The 14,246-nt window shown below is 43.6% G+C and overlaps 1 protein-coding gene across 1 annotated transcript; it reads right to left on the minus strand.

Moving 5' to 3' along the window:
* Positions 1-125: 125 nt before the first annotated feature.
* On the minus strand, positions 126-14,032 carry GTF3C5 (general transcription factor IIIC subunit 5). The gene is made up of 11 exons (XM_067541891.1): positions 13,874-14,032; positions 12,853-13,072; positions 12,170-12,368; positions 9,349-9,544; positions 8,141-8,245; positions 7,419-7,533; positions 6,122-6,202; positions 5,623-5,720; positions 4,655-4,737; positions 2,991-3,133; positions 126-2,217 (listed from the first exon to the last, which is right to left on the minus strand). Exons 1-11 carry the CDS (start codon positions 14,018-14,020, stop codon positions 2,066-2,068), a joined length of 1,539 nt encoding a protein of 512 aa, XP_067397992.1. The 5' UTR covers positions 14,021-14,032; the 3' UTR covers positions 126-2,065.
* Positions 14,033-14,246: the final 214 nt, after the last annotated feature.

The raw sequence follows: 14,246 nt of genomic DNA on the forward strand, positions 1-14,246 counted from the left end.
CGTGCCGATTCTGGCACATGCCCATGCAGCTCTGCGTAACCCCCCCTTACTGCTGTGTGCACCAGTGGAGACCACATGCACCTGTGATTCACCTGGATGTAGCCAAATCATTTATTTCATGGTTGAAAATGTAGATAACTGGCATTAGAGCATGTGAAACCTCCAGCTGTTGATGTTATGGGCTGGAAGCCAACCTTAGGAGTTCCATGTCTATAACACTTCTAGGGGGGAAGGGAAAAGACTCCTTAAGAAGGCCCATGTAAGTTACCTTTAAAGTTAGGCTATAAGCATGTGTTAGAAAATATACTATAGGCAAGGGAATAATCTTGCACTGGTTGGGAATTGGAGGATGGAGAAAACAAGATTCAACAGGTCCCAAGAAATCTTTAATTTCTATGATAGAATGTCAGAAATTCAGCAAATAGCATGTTCAGAGCCAGAGGCCCAGCCTTCAGGCATTTGAAGCTTTAGCAGCATTGTCTGTTTCTGTCCCCACACTCTCTCCTGATGAGCAGAGTCAAAAGTTGGCTGATGACTGCAAAGTTGTGGGAGTACATTGCCTGGCAGAGACAACATACATTATCACTGGAGAAGTGTATTCACAGCCATGGAAGTCTTTTTCTAATAGGAGTTCCTTCTTACTGCTTTTCTTTCCAACTTCTCAAGCTGATCAAATGCAGAAGATGCAGTCAATGGACAAAGAATATTTTACTCCCACTCAGAAGAGCAAAAGGCAATACATCCCAGTAACTGTGAGGTGTGGAATGCCTTCCTGAACACTCATCTTTACCCATCAAAGCTGATGATGTGGACCCAATCAGAATGTGTTTTACAGGGAAAAAACAAACAAAGAAATCCAGTTCAGGTTTTTCTTCTTACTTCAAGTGAATTACCAACCTGCCCTGTATCTTTGTCTCAGTTTATATGGAGGCACCTAGAAAAATTCTGTTTAGATTAACTCCTTTAATCCAATTCTTAGTTAAATTCTCAAATCAGAATCACTTACCTAATGAATATCCAGTTTACCAAAATGTTTGATGACTCAAAATCATTTTGGGGATCTCGGCTGTACTATGTATAACTATACAGAAATCCAGGAAAGAATGTGTTGTTGGAAAAAGGAAGAGTTTTATTAGAAAAATAGAGAAGGAGTTCTGTTTTGGGGGGAGCTGGACTCTCCCCAAGAGAAATTACTGTTTGCTTCTCATGCATATGCAAACTTGTTACAGATACTTGCACAGGTCCCATTGGATACACTCCAAATATGATTTTAGCCAACCAGAATGACACTCTCCACAGCCCCTTGATTAAGAATCAGCAATGACCGTGTTTGTGCAGTTCTCAATGCAGAATTAATTGTGTTTGAAGTTTTTCCCACCAACCCAGACACCAGGTTTAGAATTGTGTGTCTTCCACATATTCCCTGCAGGGGTTCTAATTAAAGGTTAATCCTTTGGGTGCAAGAGACCAGTGGAATGCCTCTGATCTGAGGTGGATTCAGCTCTTGTTGAAGTCTCTGATATATCAGAGCTAGCAAGGATAAAGAAGCTCTCAACTTCTGCGAAGAGACAGTAAACTAACATCTTCATAGTGGCTTTCTTACGAACACCTATATTGTCTCCAAGGGAAGTGTAGATCCCTTTGATGATGGGATCAGAATGATGTTGCAGTTTGTAAGTGCAGGGAGGGAAGGGAAAAGACACAATAATATAATGTCCAAGAGAAACAGAGCAAGTGAAATCCCAGCTAACTCCTCTCTGACCAGAAAAACTGCCACAGTAAATGCCAGCCATGCACATAGCCTGGAATTGGCAATGGTCCAGCATCCCCACAATGCCATCTTTACAAATGCTCGTCAACCCAGCCCAATGAAAATGTGGTCTTTAATGCCTGTATATTCAGAGCACTGGTGTAATGAGTCTGCTTAGTGTGCTTAATGTGTCTGCTTAGCATCTTAGAGTGAGCTCTGCTTTCCGGAAACCCTGGTCAGGATTCCACATCCACAAAGGCTCGAGGAACGAAAGTCCCACAGTCCCGTTCAGCTTTATCCTGCTTGCTCACAGGTTCACACGTAGTCCAGGATCTCTGTTTCCATTTCATTCTCACTCCCATCAGAAGGCTTGAAGTCCTCCTCCTCTTCATCATCTTCATCCTCTCCCGAGTCGTACGCCAGCTGTTCTTTGCCATCTTTAGTGTTCGACGTACTTGAAAACAGAGCTTAGCCAGAAAGAGAGAGAAGAAAAGATGTCAACATTACTTCCCTCCTCACTAAAACCAGGGATATGTTTGCAAAGAAGATTAAAAGAGCCAGCCCAAAGAAGATGGAGAAGTGCGGATCATGGTCACCGTCAGGCACCTTAACAAAACCAAATCAAAATCAAACAAAAGCAGTTTTCTGACTCCAGGAATTCTAACAGAACAAAGGCAGGAGGCTTTGCATTTAGAGTGATCGTGCATCACAATTCCATTTCCTGATGCCACCAATTTGAACAACTATAAAAACATCAGCAAGTGTACCATAGAATGAAGACATTTAAAACCTAGAGACTGACATTGGGAAGGCAAAGAAGGGAAGTTCTTACTCCCAGCTGTTTCATACTCACATGTCTCCATTCACTTTGCTGGTGTTTAAGTGGCAAAATCTAGTTACCTTTTCCCAGTCTCACAGAGTACTGAGTCTTTTTCTAATGGCCTAACAAGCACTGCTTTAAGAAAAGCAGGTGTCCTGCAAGTATTCAGGTTGATGACATCAACTTGCATACCACGTAACACTGCATGTGAAGAACCATGGGATCTAGCACCTACGTCTAACCAGGCAGACTGAGCCTCCTAGCACAAGAGAAGGGGATCTACAGCAAGAAATGAACAGACAGCTCCACTGCAAAGAGCAACACTGTGACTCAACATGCTCCCAGCACCACACCCCACAATGTCTGGAAAAGTTTTTGTAACATATCCTCCAATGCTCAAAACCCCAGAGGCATCCTTACCAGGTCTTGTGGATCTGATGATCTGCTTTATCATCAGAGACATGGTATCCCTCAGATCATCACTGGTCTTTGGAAGACACCACCCGTCCCGTTCTGTGCATTCTGTCTCCTCGCCATCATTCCGATGGATGATTTTCTGCAAGCTAAATGGCAGGCAAGAAAAGAGTCAGCCTCCTGCAACCAGATTTGAATCCCTCCCTATGCTGTCAAACATCACTTAGGCCATGAACAAGGCTCCACCATCCCTGTCAATCGTGCTGTTTGCCTGAAGGGCCACACTGCTGTGTTTCTATAACTCAATTTTTCATGAGGCTAGGTTGTTGGCATATCACTCAACCCCCAACCTGGAAGGTCAATAGACTGCTCCTTCATCTGGTCCCTGCCCTCTGACCTGTCCAGCTTTGGTGGCCCTACCATGAGTTAAAACTCCTGCCGTCATAGTTTTCAGTGTCACTGGAAGGCGAGTGATTCAGGGCTGTATTCATGAAACAGAGTAATAAACTCTGTAGTGGTTTCCCTTTAAGGATCTCATAGTATGTTACAAACATCAGATCTCACTCGTAGAACTCGTTGGGAATTTTTCAACAGAAAAAGCAGTTTCTACAAAACTGAAATGTTTCACTGGAAAATTTTAAATTTTGCTGAAGTTTTTCAGTTTTTATTGTGAAAGAAATCAAAACAAATATTTTGTTTTCAGGTTGGTTCAATCCAAATCAGAATATTTCATTATGTTGAAATGACCCAAAACATTTTGTTTCAAATCAGTGTGGTTGTTCAAATGGTTTAAACAATAAAGAATCAACATTTTTCAGAATATTTTGTTCTGTGAAAAATTTGGATATTCCAACATTTTGTCCCGGGTCTGAGATGAAAACATGTTGAAATATCAGAATTTCCCACAGGACAGAAATGTCAAATTTCACTCAGCTCTACTTGCTAGCCACCTGTGAGGTAAGAAAGTTATTTTCAATTTACACAAACAGATTAAGTGATTCACCCAGGATGGCAAAAGTCAGTTGCAGAACCATAGGAATCCCAGCCCTCTGCTTTGATCTCTAGATTATATTTTTTCTCTCAAGTAGGTTTCTCTAGCTGTGCTTTGTTCTACATGCCTATTGTACCTCAACTACACGTCTACCTTATTTCTCTGTAACATATAAGCAGATTACGACTGCAAAGGGAAATAACACTGTAAATTAAATGCTTTGCTAAATGTGATGGCTAGTTGCTGGTTACATTACATGTCTGTAGTGTATATTTTTAAACCTATATGGGTGTATATCTACATGCAAATCCAAACCAAAGTAACAACACATTTCCCCAGAATTAGGTGACAATTTGTTTTTTCTTCTTCAGGTTATTATTTATACAATGGGAGTAGGGCCTAACCTACTCCTGTTGAAGTCAATGGGAGTTTTCCCATTGATTTCAATGGATTGGGATCAGGCCCAAAACAAATGTTGGGAAAGTATATTTTGGTAGCTCATACAACTTTACTGGAAAGGAATTTCCAATGTAAATAAAGTCTGTCTGTTGAGAAACTAGGAGTCTTCTAAGTATCAGGGGAAAGGAGATTGGGTACAAATGGTGGCATTTGCAATCAATCATCTGAGCATTTGCAAAATCTTCCTTGGGCAAAAGATCCAGCTAATCAGGTACAGTACCTCTCCACATTCAAGTCACACAGCTGATAGAACATCTGTCGATATGGAGGCAGATCTCCTTCCTGGAAGATATAGATGGAGTCCTAGGAGAAGGCAAAGAAAGAGAGATTCAATGTGCATTTCAAATCATTTCTACACCCAAGACATGAGGCAACAGTACAACATTGCCATAGATGAGAGGTACTTCCTTAAGAGCTATTTCAGGAGCCAGGCAATTCCTATATGAGTTCAGTTCCAGGGCAGGAAGACAAGTGTGAGAAAGCGCATGAGTCGTGTGCACCAGATGACCGAGTCAGACTATGGATGCAGCAGAATTCCATTGCAACTTGTCGGACACAGAAACCAGAACTAACACAGCAAAAATCTGTGGAGAAAACCATCCACACCCACTAACAGTTACATGATTCCCCATAGTTTGTTACTACAGAACAGTGGGAGAGGAGGGGAAATTGCCATTAGAGGAAAATGAAGAATGGTGAAAATGATTTCCTTATTTCCTTTGCTTTACTGGATTCTCCAGAGCAATCTGAAAACACTCCAGAGTGGGCTTAAGACTTTAGTATTCATAGCACTCCACAACCTGCTTCCTGAAATGCAATGCAAGTCACATTCAAGGCAAGGGCCGAAAGCATGAAACCTGACTTTCTATACTTCGAAAAGACATTAAAACAACAGCAGAGAAACTTTGCAGTGGTGTGGATTACTACTGACTTTCCAGATAAAGCCAGTCTGCCACAAGGATAGCTAGACAAGGTGGGAGATGCAATATCTTTTATTGGACCAAAGTAAGACAAGCCTTCAGGCTTACTGAGCTCTTCTTAGCTAGTCACTTACAGCTCCAAATAAAATCTGTATCAATGTCCACAGCCCACATGGGTCAACACTGCCCCCAAAACAGTGACAAAACAAATCAAAACCCCTTCCTACCATACCATTCCAAGCTCTTGGGAAAAGGGAGTAATACCTACTTTGAGTTTGTACCTGCTGGAGGCAGTTTTTTTCGCACTGGATGCATTGGATGTGTCTAGCCCGTGTTTTAGGTCCTGTACGCTGACTGTGTGACTTACTGAAAGACAGAAAGGAAGAAGATTCCTGAACTGTACAATATTTTGCACTTCATGGCACAGTGTAGGATTTTGGTTGCTTCTCTATTTCAGTTCAACTTGTTGGCAGCAGAAAAATAGCCAGCACAGCAAATATTAGTGTAAATGTTCATTTTTCATTCCATTAACAAGTCAGACTACAAACCGGACATACAATAGTCTTAAGACATGCCTCAATGAGCAACACTTCCACAGGTTTTAATAGAACACCATATCGTGACCTGAGATAGCTAAAGGAAACCACAATAATCAACTGAAATAAGTTGCAATGTATTCTATTCACCCCCCACAGCAATGAAAGGAAGAAATGAAGAAGCCAAGTTAAGCTGAGCACCCTTCTCAACCCTTTGCCTGTTCAGCATACCTGGCTTTTTTATCGTAATGGGAAGACTGTAATTGTACGTGCTGCGTTTTGCTTTCACTGGCATGTCGTTAGGGGCGTAACCTGGAGGCCAAAAAAGAAAACAGTCTTTGAACAGAGACCAGCATCCCGTAGAATACTCCAACTTCTATAACAGGGGGTGTTGGATGGGGCTTTGGAAGGAGAGCCAACCAATGGAGTGTGTTGATTTTGGTGGGATGGAGAGGGAGAGAGGGAAAGATCAGAGAAATAAAGTTAATTAACATGACAATGTGGGAAGGTGTGTGTAAGGGTCACTGCACTGGATGCTGAGGTTCCACTCCCGGTCCTGTTACTGACTCACCACACGGTCATTTCACTTCAATTTTCCCCTCTGTAAAATGGGTATAATAATACTTAGAGACTTAGTAGTTTGTGAAGAGTGCTGAGATCCTTGAAGAAAAAGCACTATCATTATTTTATAGAAACCCACTCACATTTACTGCAGGGACCGTATGAAACTAAAGTACCAAAATGCAATATAAGGTGTTTTGTACAGAGCTGAGCACTGCATTAAGCTTAAATAGGCCAAAAGAATCAGTAAGAACACCACACCCTAGGTGTGTTACAACGACATAAACCGAAAACATGCAATGGCATACGCTAAAAAAAAATCTTAAATCCTCACTGTGTTATCTACAGCACTGTGGGATTTTTTTTTTTGCAGGGGGAATGAGGATGGATAAGAGTCAGATGCATTCTTGAGTTCATAATGCACATTCGTCCATTTTGCACAAGACTTAGGTGCTTTCCCGGCTAGTGGCACTAAATCTTTTAAGAAACTGCTTCTCCAGCATTAGTTGGCTAGATGGACAAGTCATCCTTGTAACACACACCCAATTTCTCCCTTCTGGAAACCAAAGAAAGGACAAAGAACTGGATCCTGAGGTGGCATTTTAAATGCATCTCCCTTCTGAAATTATAGCAGATTCTGGAGTGAGAGGGAAGATAGCAAGATATCCCACTGATATGCATTTGTGTTTTGGCCATAAGAAGGAAGTTGAGCAGTTCTTTGTTAGGCTTGGAACACACCCAGTGGCCAAATAAAAGTCCCTTCTGTTCCTCTAACATGGGTTATTAGACGCCCCCATAGATTCTAGGGAAAGAAGTTCAGAAACAATGAACCTCCTTTCCCTCACCTTCCATCACACAGAAAGCTTGAGGAAGGTTTAAAAACAAATGGAAAGAGATTACAGAAGAGCTGCAGAGACAGACGGACTAGGAAGCAGAGATGCAGTCTGTCTTGCTTGGGCCATTTTACCATATTTCATTCCACAGCGAATTCTGAAGTCCAGGACTTGGTAAATCTTTGCTTCAGGATGTTTCCTGGGGTCATACCCATATCGAACCCACAGGCTTCTCCAGGGACCTGTGAGCTGCACAGACACACAGAGGATGTGGGGTTACAGGAGACAGTACAGAACTGCAGAGTGCCATTAATGAATGCTACGTTTCCCCAAATTATTTTACAGATTCTCTCACCTTCTTCACCCTCTTCTAACAGAAACATTGAACACCTCACCTAGGGCAAAGGAAGGCTGCATGCTGCTGATATTGTATTTGTGATTTTAGAAATGAAGTCCAAAGCTCACACTAAACTTTTTTTGAGGGCTCCTGCAAGCCTTTCCAGAAGGACAGTCAATTTCACCATTTGTTACCATAACTGCAAGACAGACCAGAGCCAATAGACGCACAAAGCCACTGCATCACACATTGCTTTAACTGGAAACTAGGTATATGTTGGTTCCATCTGGAAGAAAAATTTTCATCCTTTCTCCACCTCCTTCCCCTCCCTGCAAAAAAAGGCTAGAACGTCTACTTAAGGATATGTAATGCAAAGCTTTGGGTATCAGACAGTGGGGTCTGAACGGTAGATAACCAAGAATTATCCATAGACATTCAGCTGGTCCTCTCATCTCTTTGCCCCCAAGCCTGCATCAGATAAGAACAAAACTGCCAAAGCAGGTATACAAAGAGACTCACCATATAATAGGCCAAATATGGTAGCAGAAGTTTAAGCTTGTCCGGATGGACACTGATATTGGCCTTTACAGCATTCCGAGACCAGACGGGACGAATCTCAAACAGCTGAAGAAATACACAAAGTGGGAAGTAAGAGTTACTAATACTAATTTTGATTTCCTAATAGGAATCTGCTTTTTATTATAGCCTCTGGCCCCGACTAAAAGCTGTCAGCAACATTTCTACAGTTCAGTATGATGGCAGTCAAGAGAAAAGTAAAAAGAAGCCTTATTTAAGGGATGGTGGCACAGTGAAGGAACAAGCTTGCCTTTTATCTCTGACGATCTCATCTCTTAGGCAGCGACCTGCCCCATCAACAACCATGCACCAGAAAATTCAGTGTCATAGATAAGACTCTGCTCCAGAATGGCCTGAGAGCTGGTCAGGCTAAGGCAAACTGAAAGATACGGTTTCACATCAGATGCTCACACTAAGGGATACATTTTCAGAGCGGTGGATAGTGTTTCAGACACACGACATCCACTGCCTTTAATGGAGTTTCTCCTGGACAAACTTTTGCCCCATACATCTCACATTTATGAACACTTACTTCACTCAAAGTCTGAAATACTCGGGAAAGTGGAGAAAGGTAATGGATGCACCATCGGCTGTTCAAGTTTCAAGAAACTTAGGATAACTGTAGCTTCTCCTTGGTGGTTTAAGCCATGCCCTTTCCTTCATTTCATTTAAGCCAACAGAATTTTCATAAAACCATGAAGCACCTTAAAACTCTCGGCAATGAGAAATGTAAGTGTCCTGGAGACCTAATATTTCTATAGCACCCTACACCTGAAGATTTCAAATGACTTGGCAAACATTAAACATTACAACCAGGTATGTCAGTGCTATTCCCATTTTATAAATCAAGAAAGAGAGAGGGATAAAACACTGACAATCACACAGAAAATATGACGCAGAAATAGAAACGGAACCCAGGGGTCTTGGCTTTCAGTTCCGTGTTCTAATTATCAGACCACTCTGTCTCATTCACCATCACAGGCTTTGTGGAAGCCTGCAAATAATGTTAAACACAGATACACAAAATCAATCCTTGTGGATGGCAATTTTCCAGGAACAAAAAAGTCACTGAAGGCGGCCTGTGAAGTTTCTCCCACATTGTCCACTGGAGTTACTCTTGGCCCAGTCCGTTCCCGAGATTTGGCCTGTACCTTTCTCAGCTCTTCCTCTACTTTTTTATCCACAGGATTAGTGCACACTTTCTTCCAGGTCTGCACCGCGGGCTCTAGTGGCTTAGTCGGGATGTCATCATCATCAAAGTTCACAAAGATGGCATTGTGTGGTCGACGGGCCCTACTGAGGCCGATCAGGTTCTCACGAGACACCTGGGGATTGTTGTAGCCATCCCTAAGAAGCAAAGCAAGGTGTTAATCATGCTTTCTTCCTCCTTCTCTTCCACACTGAATGGCCTCCCCTGAAACAGGTGGAAATTAAGTTTATTTTCTGGTCTCAGGAAAAGTGATGGTGGGGGATTTAAATTAGGTAGGAGAGTGGATTGTCTTCATGCCTTTTGCCTTGGGTCCCTAATAAACATGATGTCCCAGCCAGGTCACCATGAAAAACTCTCTTATGGAGTGGTCCAGAGTGAAAAAGTTGGAGAACCACTTTTCCAATGAGAAAACTGTGATCCATGTCCAAATTCCCTAGGACTGAGCTTCGGTGTACTTATTTGACCTGAAACAAACCTCACACCTTAGTCATTTAATCAGAATTTTCAATCCACAAAGGCAAGCTTAGCTTAGCTTCCATGGGTACCCACTCAAAGTTCCTATTACTATAGTCACCAAGAGTACAGGGACATTCATGGAGGTGAAGCAGTGAAGTAGTTAAAAATTCCATCTGGGACTCAGTATATATTTGTACTTTTTCGTCCAAATGAAGGACAACGGTGAGAAAAATAAAGATGTTTCTCGTGGGAGACATCCCAGATTTCGTTTTTATTTATGGCAAAACAAACAAAGTAGCAGAAGCAAACAGCTCCAGTGAATGTCAACTGAACAACATGTGGTATTTGCACTTGCACCACTCTCCACCTCCCTCCAATCCACTGGAAATACATGGAAGCCAGCCAAGAGACCTAAGTGATAGCACTTCATGTTACCATACAGTGTCCAACTAGTGGGAGCAGTGGGAATTTTGCCTCTTCTGTCTAGATGCAACAGACCTTCCCCCCCAAAGTTTCCTTTGGGAGCCCTCTAAGTGTGCTTGATTAAACTAAAAGCTTTAAAAGAGCCAGTAAAATGGGATTTCTGGGCTCATCCATCAAGACTTTTATGGAGAAAGAAGTTGCCAAATAGTCTCAAGCTGCATCTCAATAGTGGGAGAAGAGTGGAAATTTAAAACAAAAAAAATCTTCAAGGTTTTGTTATAGGCTTAGTTTGGGTTTAAGTGGACAGAAGGCTTTTAGGGAAGAGATTGCAGGGGATGGAAAATGACAGCATGGTGAGGTCATAACTCTATGGTTCTGAGGGAAAAACCTATCTGAGGTACTGATATGGCTCATCAGTTCAGTGGTGGAGCACCTCACAGTTATCAATGTATTTATCCACATGAACACTTGTGAGTAGGGAAGTGCTGTTATCCCCATTTTACAGATATGGAACTGAAGCACACAGACAAGGGATTTGCCTAAATCAAACAGGATGTCTGTGGCAGAGTGAGAAATGAACTCGGGTCTCTAGCATCTTAGTCCACAACCTTCCCTAGGAGGCCAGCCTTCCTTTCTCTCAAAATCTTGAGCTTCCACAAGCTGGAAGTCCCCTGCTACAAACAGATTTGAAATCACATTAGTCCTTTCCCAGTAAGAACCACATTTACATACAAGTCTCTAGGATAGTGCAGACTATTTTTTTTGTTTGTTTGTTTGTTTTGAGACTGCCTGAAAGCAACATGTGGCAAGATTGCAGTGCTATCCACTAAACTGTATTTCCCCAAACATGATCCGATCAATGGCTCTCTCTTCAACCCTGTAAGGTTTCTCTGTAGGGCTCCTCTATGTAATCCCCGGAGGCTGGTGCAAGATTACTTCCCTACGGTATACCTTCTACCCATTTGTTTCTTTTTTTATTCTCTGTGACAACGGCATTTTCTTTCCAGATTCAAAAGAAGTCCAGTAAACTCATACCAGAGACAATTTAAAAGGCTACATGCGCGAAGTGAGCAACCCCTTATCTCCACCCTCTAACTATTTAGATTCTTCTGTCACATCCATCAATGTAGCAGCATCCGAGTGCCTGGCACTACCATGGTGCCATGACACGACCATGCTGTTTATTTAAAATAATTATATTTTGCATTTCTATACAGTATGTACCACAAGAGACCAAGAATAAGGAAAGAGAAAGAAGTTGTGACTTGCCCAAGACTACAAGCCTGCTAGTTGCATAGCTCTTGACTCTCAGAGCTCCATTTAGCACACACTGCCTTCCAAGTATTTTTGTCCAGATTGTATTGAAACAAACCAAGCTAAGACAGAAAGAGAGATATAACGAAGGCATGGAGCAGTTGCAGCAGCTTGCACTAGTGAGGCATATGACTGAAATACTTTAAAAAGCTGCTCTACTGTTTCAAGAGCACAGATTCCACATTACAAAAGAATCAGTGGGATATTGATTATTTTAAATCGGTTTTTTCTCATATCAATTACACAAATGGACTCTGGACAAAGAAACAAAACAAAAGCATTGTATGCTTTGGTCATGAATATGATCACTGCCTGATACTAGCGACATGACCCCCAAGGTCATCCAACCCCATCAGTTTTTCTTAGAGGCCATTTTGAAAGATCCTTTTCTAGCGAACCATGTCAGTTATAATACAGGAGGCTTCTTCAGGTAATGAAGAAGGGATAGCCCAGTGAACCTGAAAACTCAGATTTTATAGGTGATATGCTGGCCCAGTAAAAGGTTTCCATCCTCTGTTCATTCACGAGACAATGTAACTACTTACTACATCACGAGAAAAGGCACTGACCGGTGTTGTATATCTGGCCGATAGAAATAGTCTACAGGGGTATCCAGACGTGAAAAAATAGGTGGGGGGATGTAGAGGGGCAATTCCTTATTGAAGAACTCCTCCTTCTCTGGTTTGAGCATCAAGATCTTGTCATACATAGAGATCTGTTTGCCATCAGGTCCAGAATGCATTGCCAGGTACTGGAAATCAGACATTCCTATGAGGAAGGAAAAGTCAAGATAAAAAAGTGTGTAGCAGAGACAATAATATGCCGCACAATTCCCAGTTCTCCTTTTCTCAGACACCTCATTCAGGGAAGATGCTGTCTCCTACGCTAAGTTAGATGAGCTAAATATTAATTCACATTGGGAAACTGCACTATGGTCCCCTATATGCATTAATAAAACCACTCCATAAGCCTTGTCCAACTTTCATTTTTCCAAACATCATAATTTCTATTTCCTTATCTTAAATGTAATACAACAGCAGAGAGAACAATGTATTGTTAAGTCACAATACAGATGTAGGATGATATCAAATCCAGGTCACACACTGAGTTCCTGAGGTACACATGCTGTAAGGCTGACATGCAGGGATTTCTGAACACACTGTTTATTGGACTCAAGAAGAGGGAGCACTGCCTTTTTCCCATCAGCACTGCTAGTCACTGCTCCACACATATATGCAGATCAAATTACTACCTTGAAATTTGTAAACAGTGGTGACAATCCCAAGAACTTCCATTTCAAATGTGACTTCCTGCTGGGTTTCTCCTTCAGCCTCCAGCCGCTTCCTCCTGATCTTCCTCTTTACCTTGAATAGCATGGAGGATGTAGGGAAGCGGTTGGCACACACAGGATGGCAATAGGGATCCTTGGGGCGGAAGTACAACTCAAGCCTTTTGCCAGGGTCTGCATAGATCTACATTACCAAAAGCACAATGTAATGTAAAATTTAAATGTAAAATTCGTCCAAAAAACCCACACAGAAATTTCCTCTGAGTCATGCCCCACCCCCAAGTCCACCTCCACACCAAAACGCTATCCTGATCTTCCCTTAGTGACCACCCCCCCTTTCCATGGGGCACCAGCCCAGGGCAAGTCTCTTTACCCCAGAGCCAGAGATTCTTGTACTCTTATCCAGGGCATTAGCTCCCCATCTACAGTCTAATCCCCCTATCCGAGCCCCACTCTAATCCAAACACCCACCTTATAAGGTCACCCACAGCGAAAGAGCTCCCTGAACGGGATCATCCTTCCTTTCTCAGAACTCTGGACGCTCTTCCCAGGGCTCCCCTTATCCGCAACACCCACCTTCGTTCCCGCCTCCCCCAGAAGTTAACATCTCCAAGGCCATCCTCTCTCTCTCCTCCCCCCCCCGGATAACTTCTACCTCCTTCCCTTTGAGTCCCCCTTTAACCAGGACACCTTCCACCTCCCCGAGAAACCCCAGGCCCTTCCCACTTCACCCGAGACAACTCCTACCGAGATCACCCCTATTCCAGCCCCATTACCCAGCGCACACCAACCCCTCCCTCCCCCAGGAAACCCTTTGGCCCGTCCCCACTTTGACCCAGGTGACCCGTACCCAGGACAACCTCTCCCCCCAGGGAGCCCCATAGCCAGGAAACCCACCAACGGGCCTGCAACCTGCCAGGAACCCTCCTCCCCCCGGGCAGCCGGGTTCCCCGGGACACCCCCTTCCCCAGGGGATCCCCCTCACCCGGGACACCCCCTCTTCTCCTCCCAGCGTCCGCAGCATCTTGTCCACATCGCGCACCAGGCCCGGGTACTCCACACACACCATCCGCGGGCTGCGGGGCAGCTCCAGCACAGCCGAGCCCTGCTCCCCGCCTCCCCCGGCCGCCATTTCCCCCAGCCCCCGGCCGCGGCGCGCCTCGCCGGCCCCTCACCCCGTCCCGGCCCCCCCAATTCCGGGTCAGCTCCCCAATGCGCTCCCCCAGCCCCGCCGGGTGCAGCACCAAGGTTCCGGGGAAGAACCGTTCCTATAGCAACAACCGGCTCCCAGCCAGACTGCAAGGGGGTGGGGGAGATGTGGGGGAACAGCCTGACTCTTGACATTCAATAGCCTCCCC

This window comes from Emydura macquarii, unplaced genomic scaffold (genome assembly GCF_026122565.2).
Source record: "Emydura macquarii macquarii isolate MOO-44397 ecotype Brisbane River unplaced genomic scaffold, CSIRO-AGI_Emac_v2 contig_691, whole genome shotgun sequence".
In the NCBI taxonomy this organism is placed as follows: Eukaryota; Metazoa; Chordata; order Testudines; family Chelidae; genus Emydura; species Emydura macquarii.

What these genes read in the sequence shown, in the direction of transcription:
- GTF3C5 (XM_067541891.1), bottom strand. Translation starts at nt 14,020, where the DNA reads ATGGCGGCCGGGGGAGGCGGGGAGCAGGGCTCGGCTGTGCTGGAGCTG. An exon ending in CACTGTTTACAAATTTCAAG is followed by an intron (nt 12,369 to 12,852) that starts GTAGTAATTTGA and finishes CCTTCCTCATAG; the next exon opens with GAATGTCTGATTTCCAGTAC. An exon ending in CATATTTGGCCTATTATATG is followed by an intron (nt 7,534 to 8,140) that starts GTGAGTCTCTTT and finishes GTGTCTGTGCAG; the next exon opens with CTCACAGGTCCCTGGAGAAG.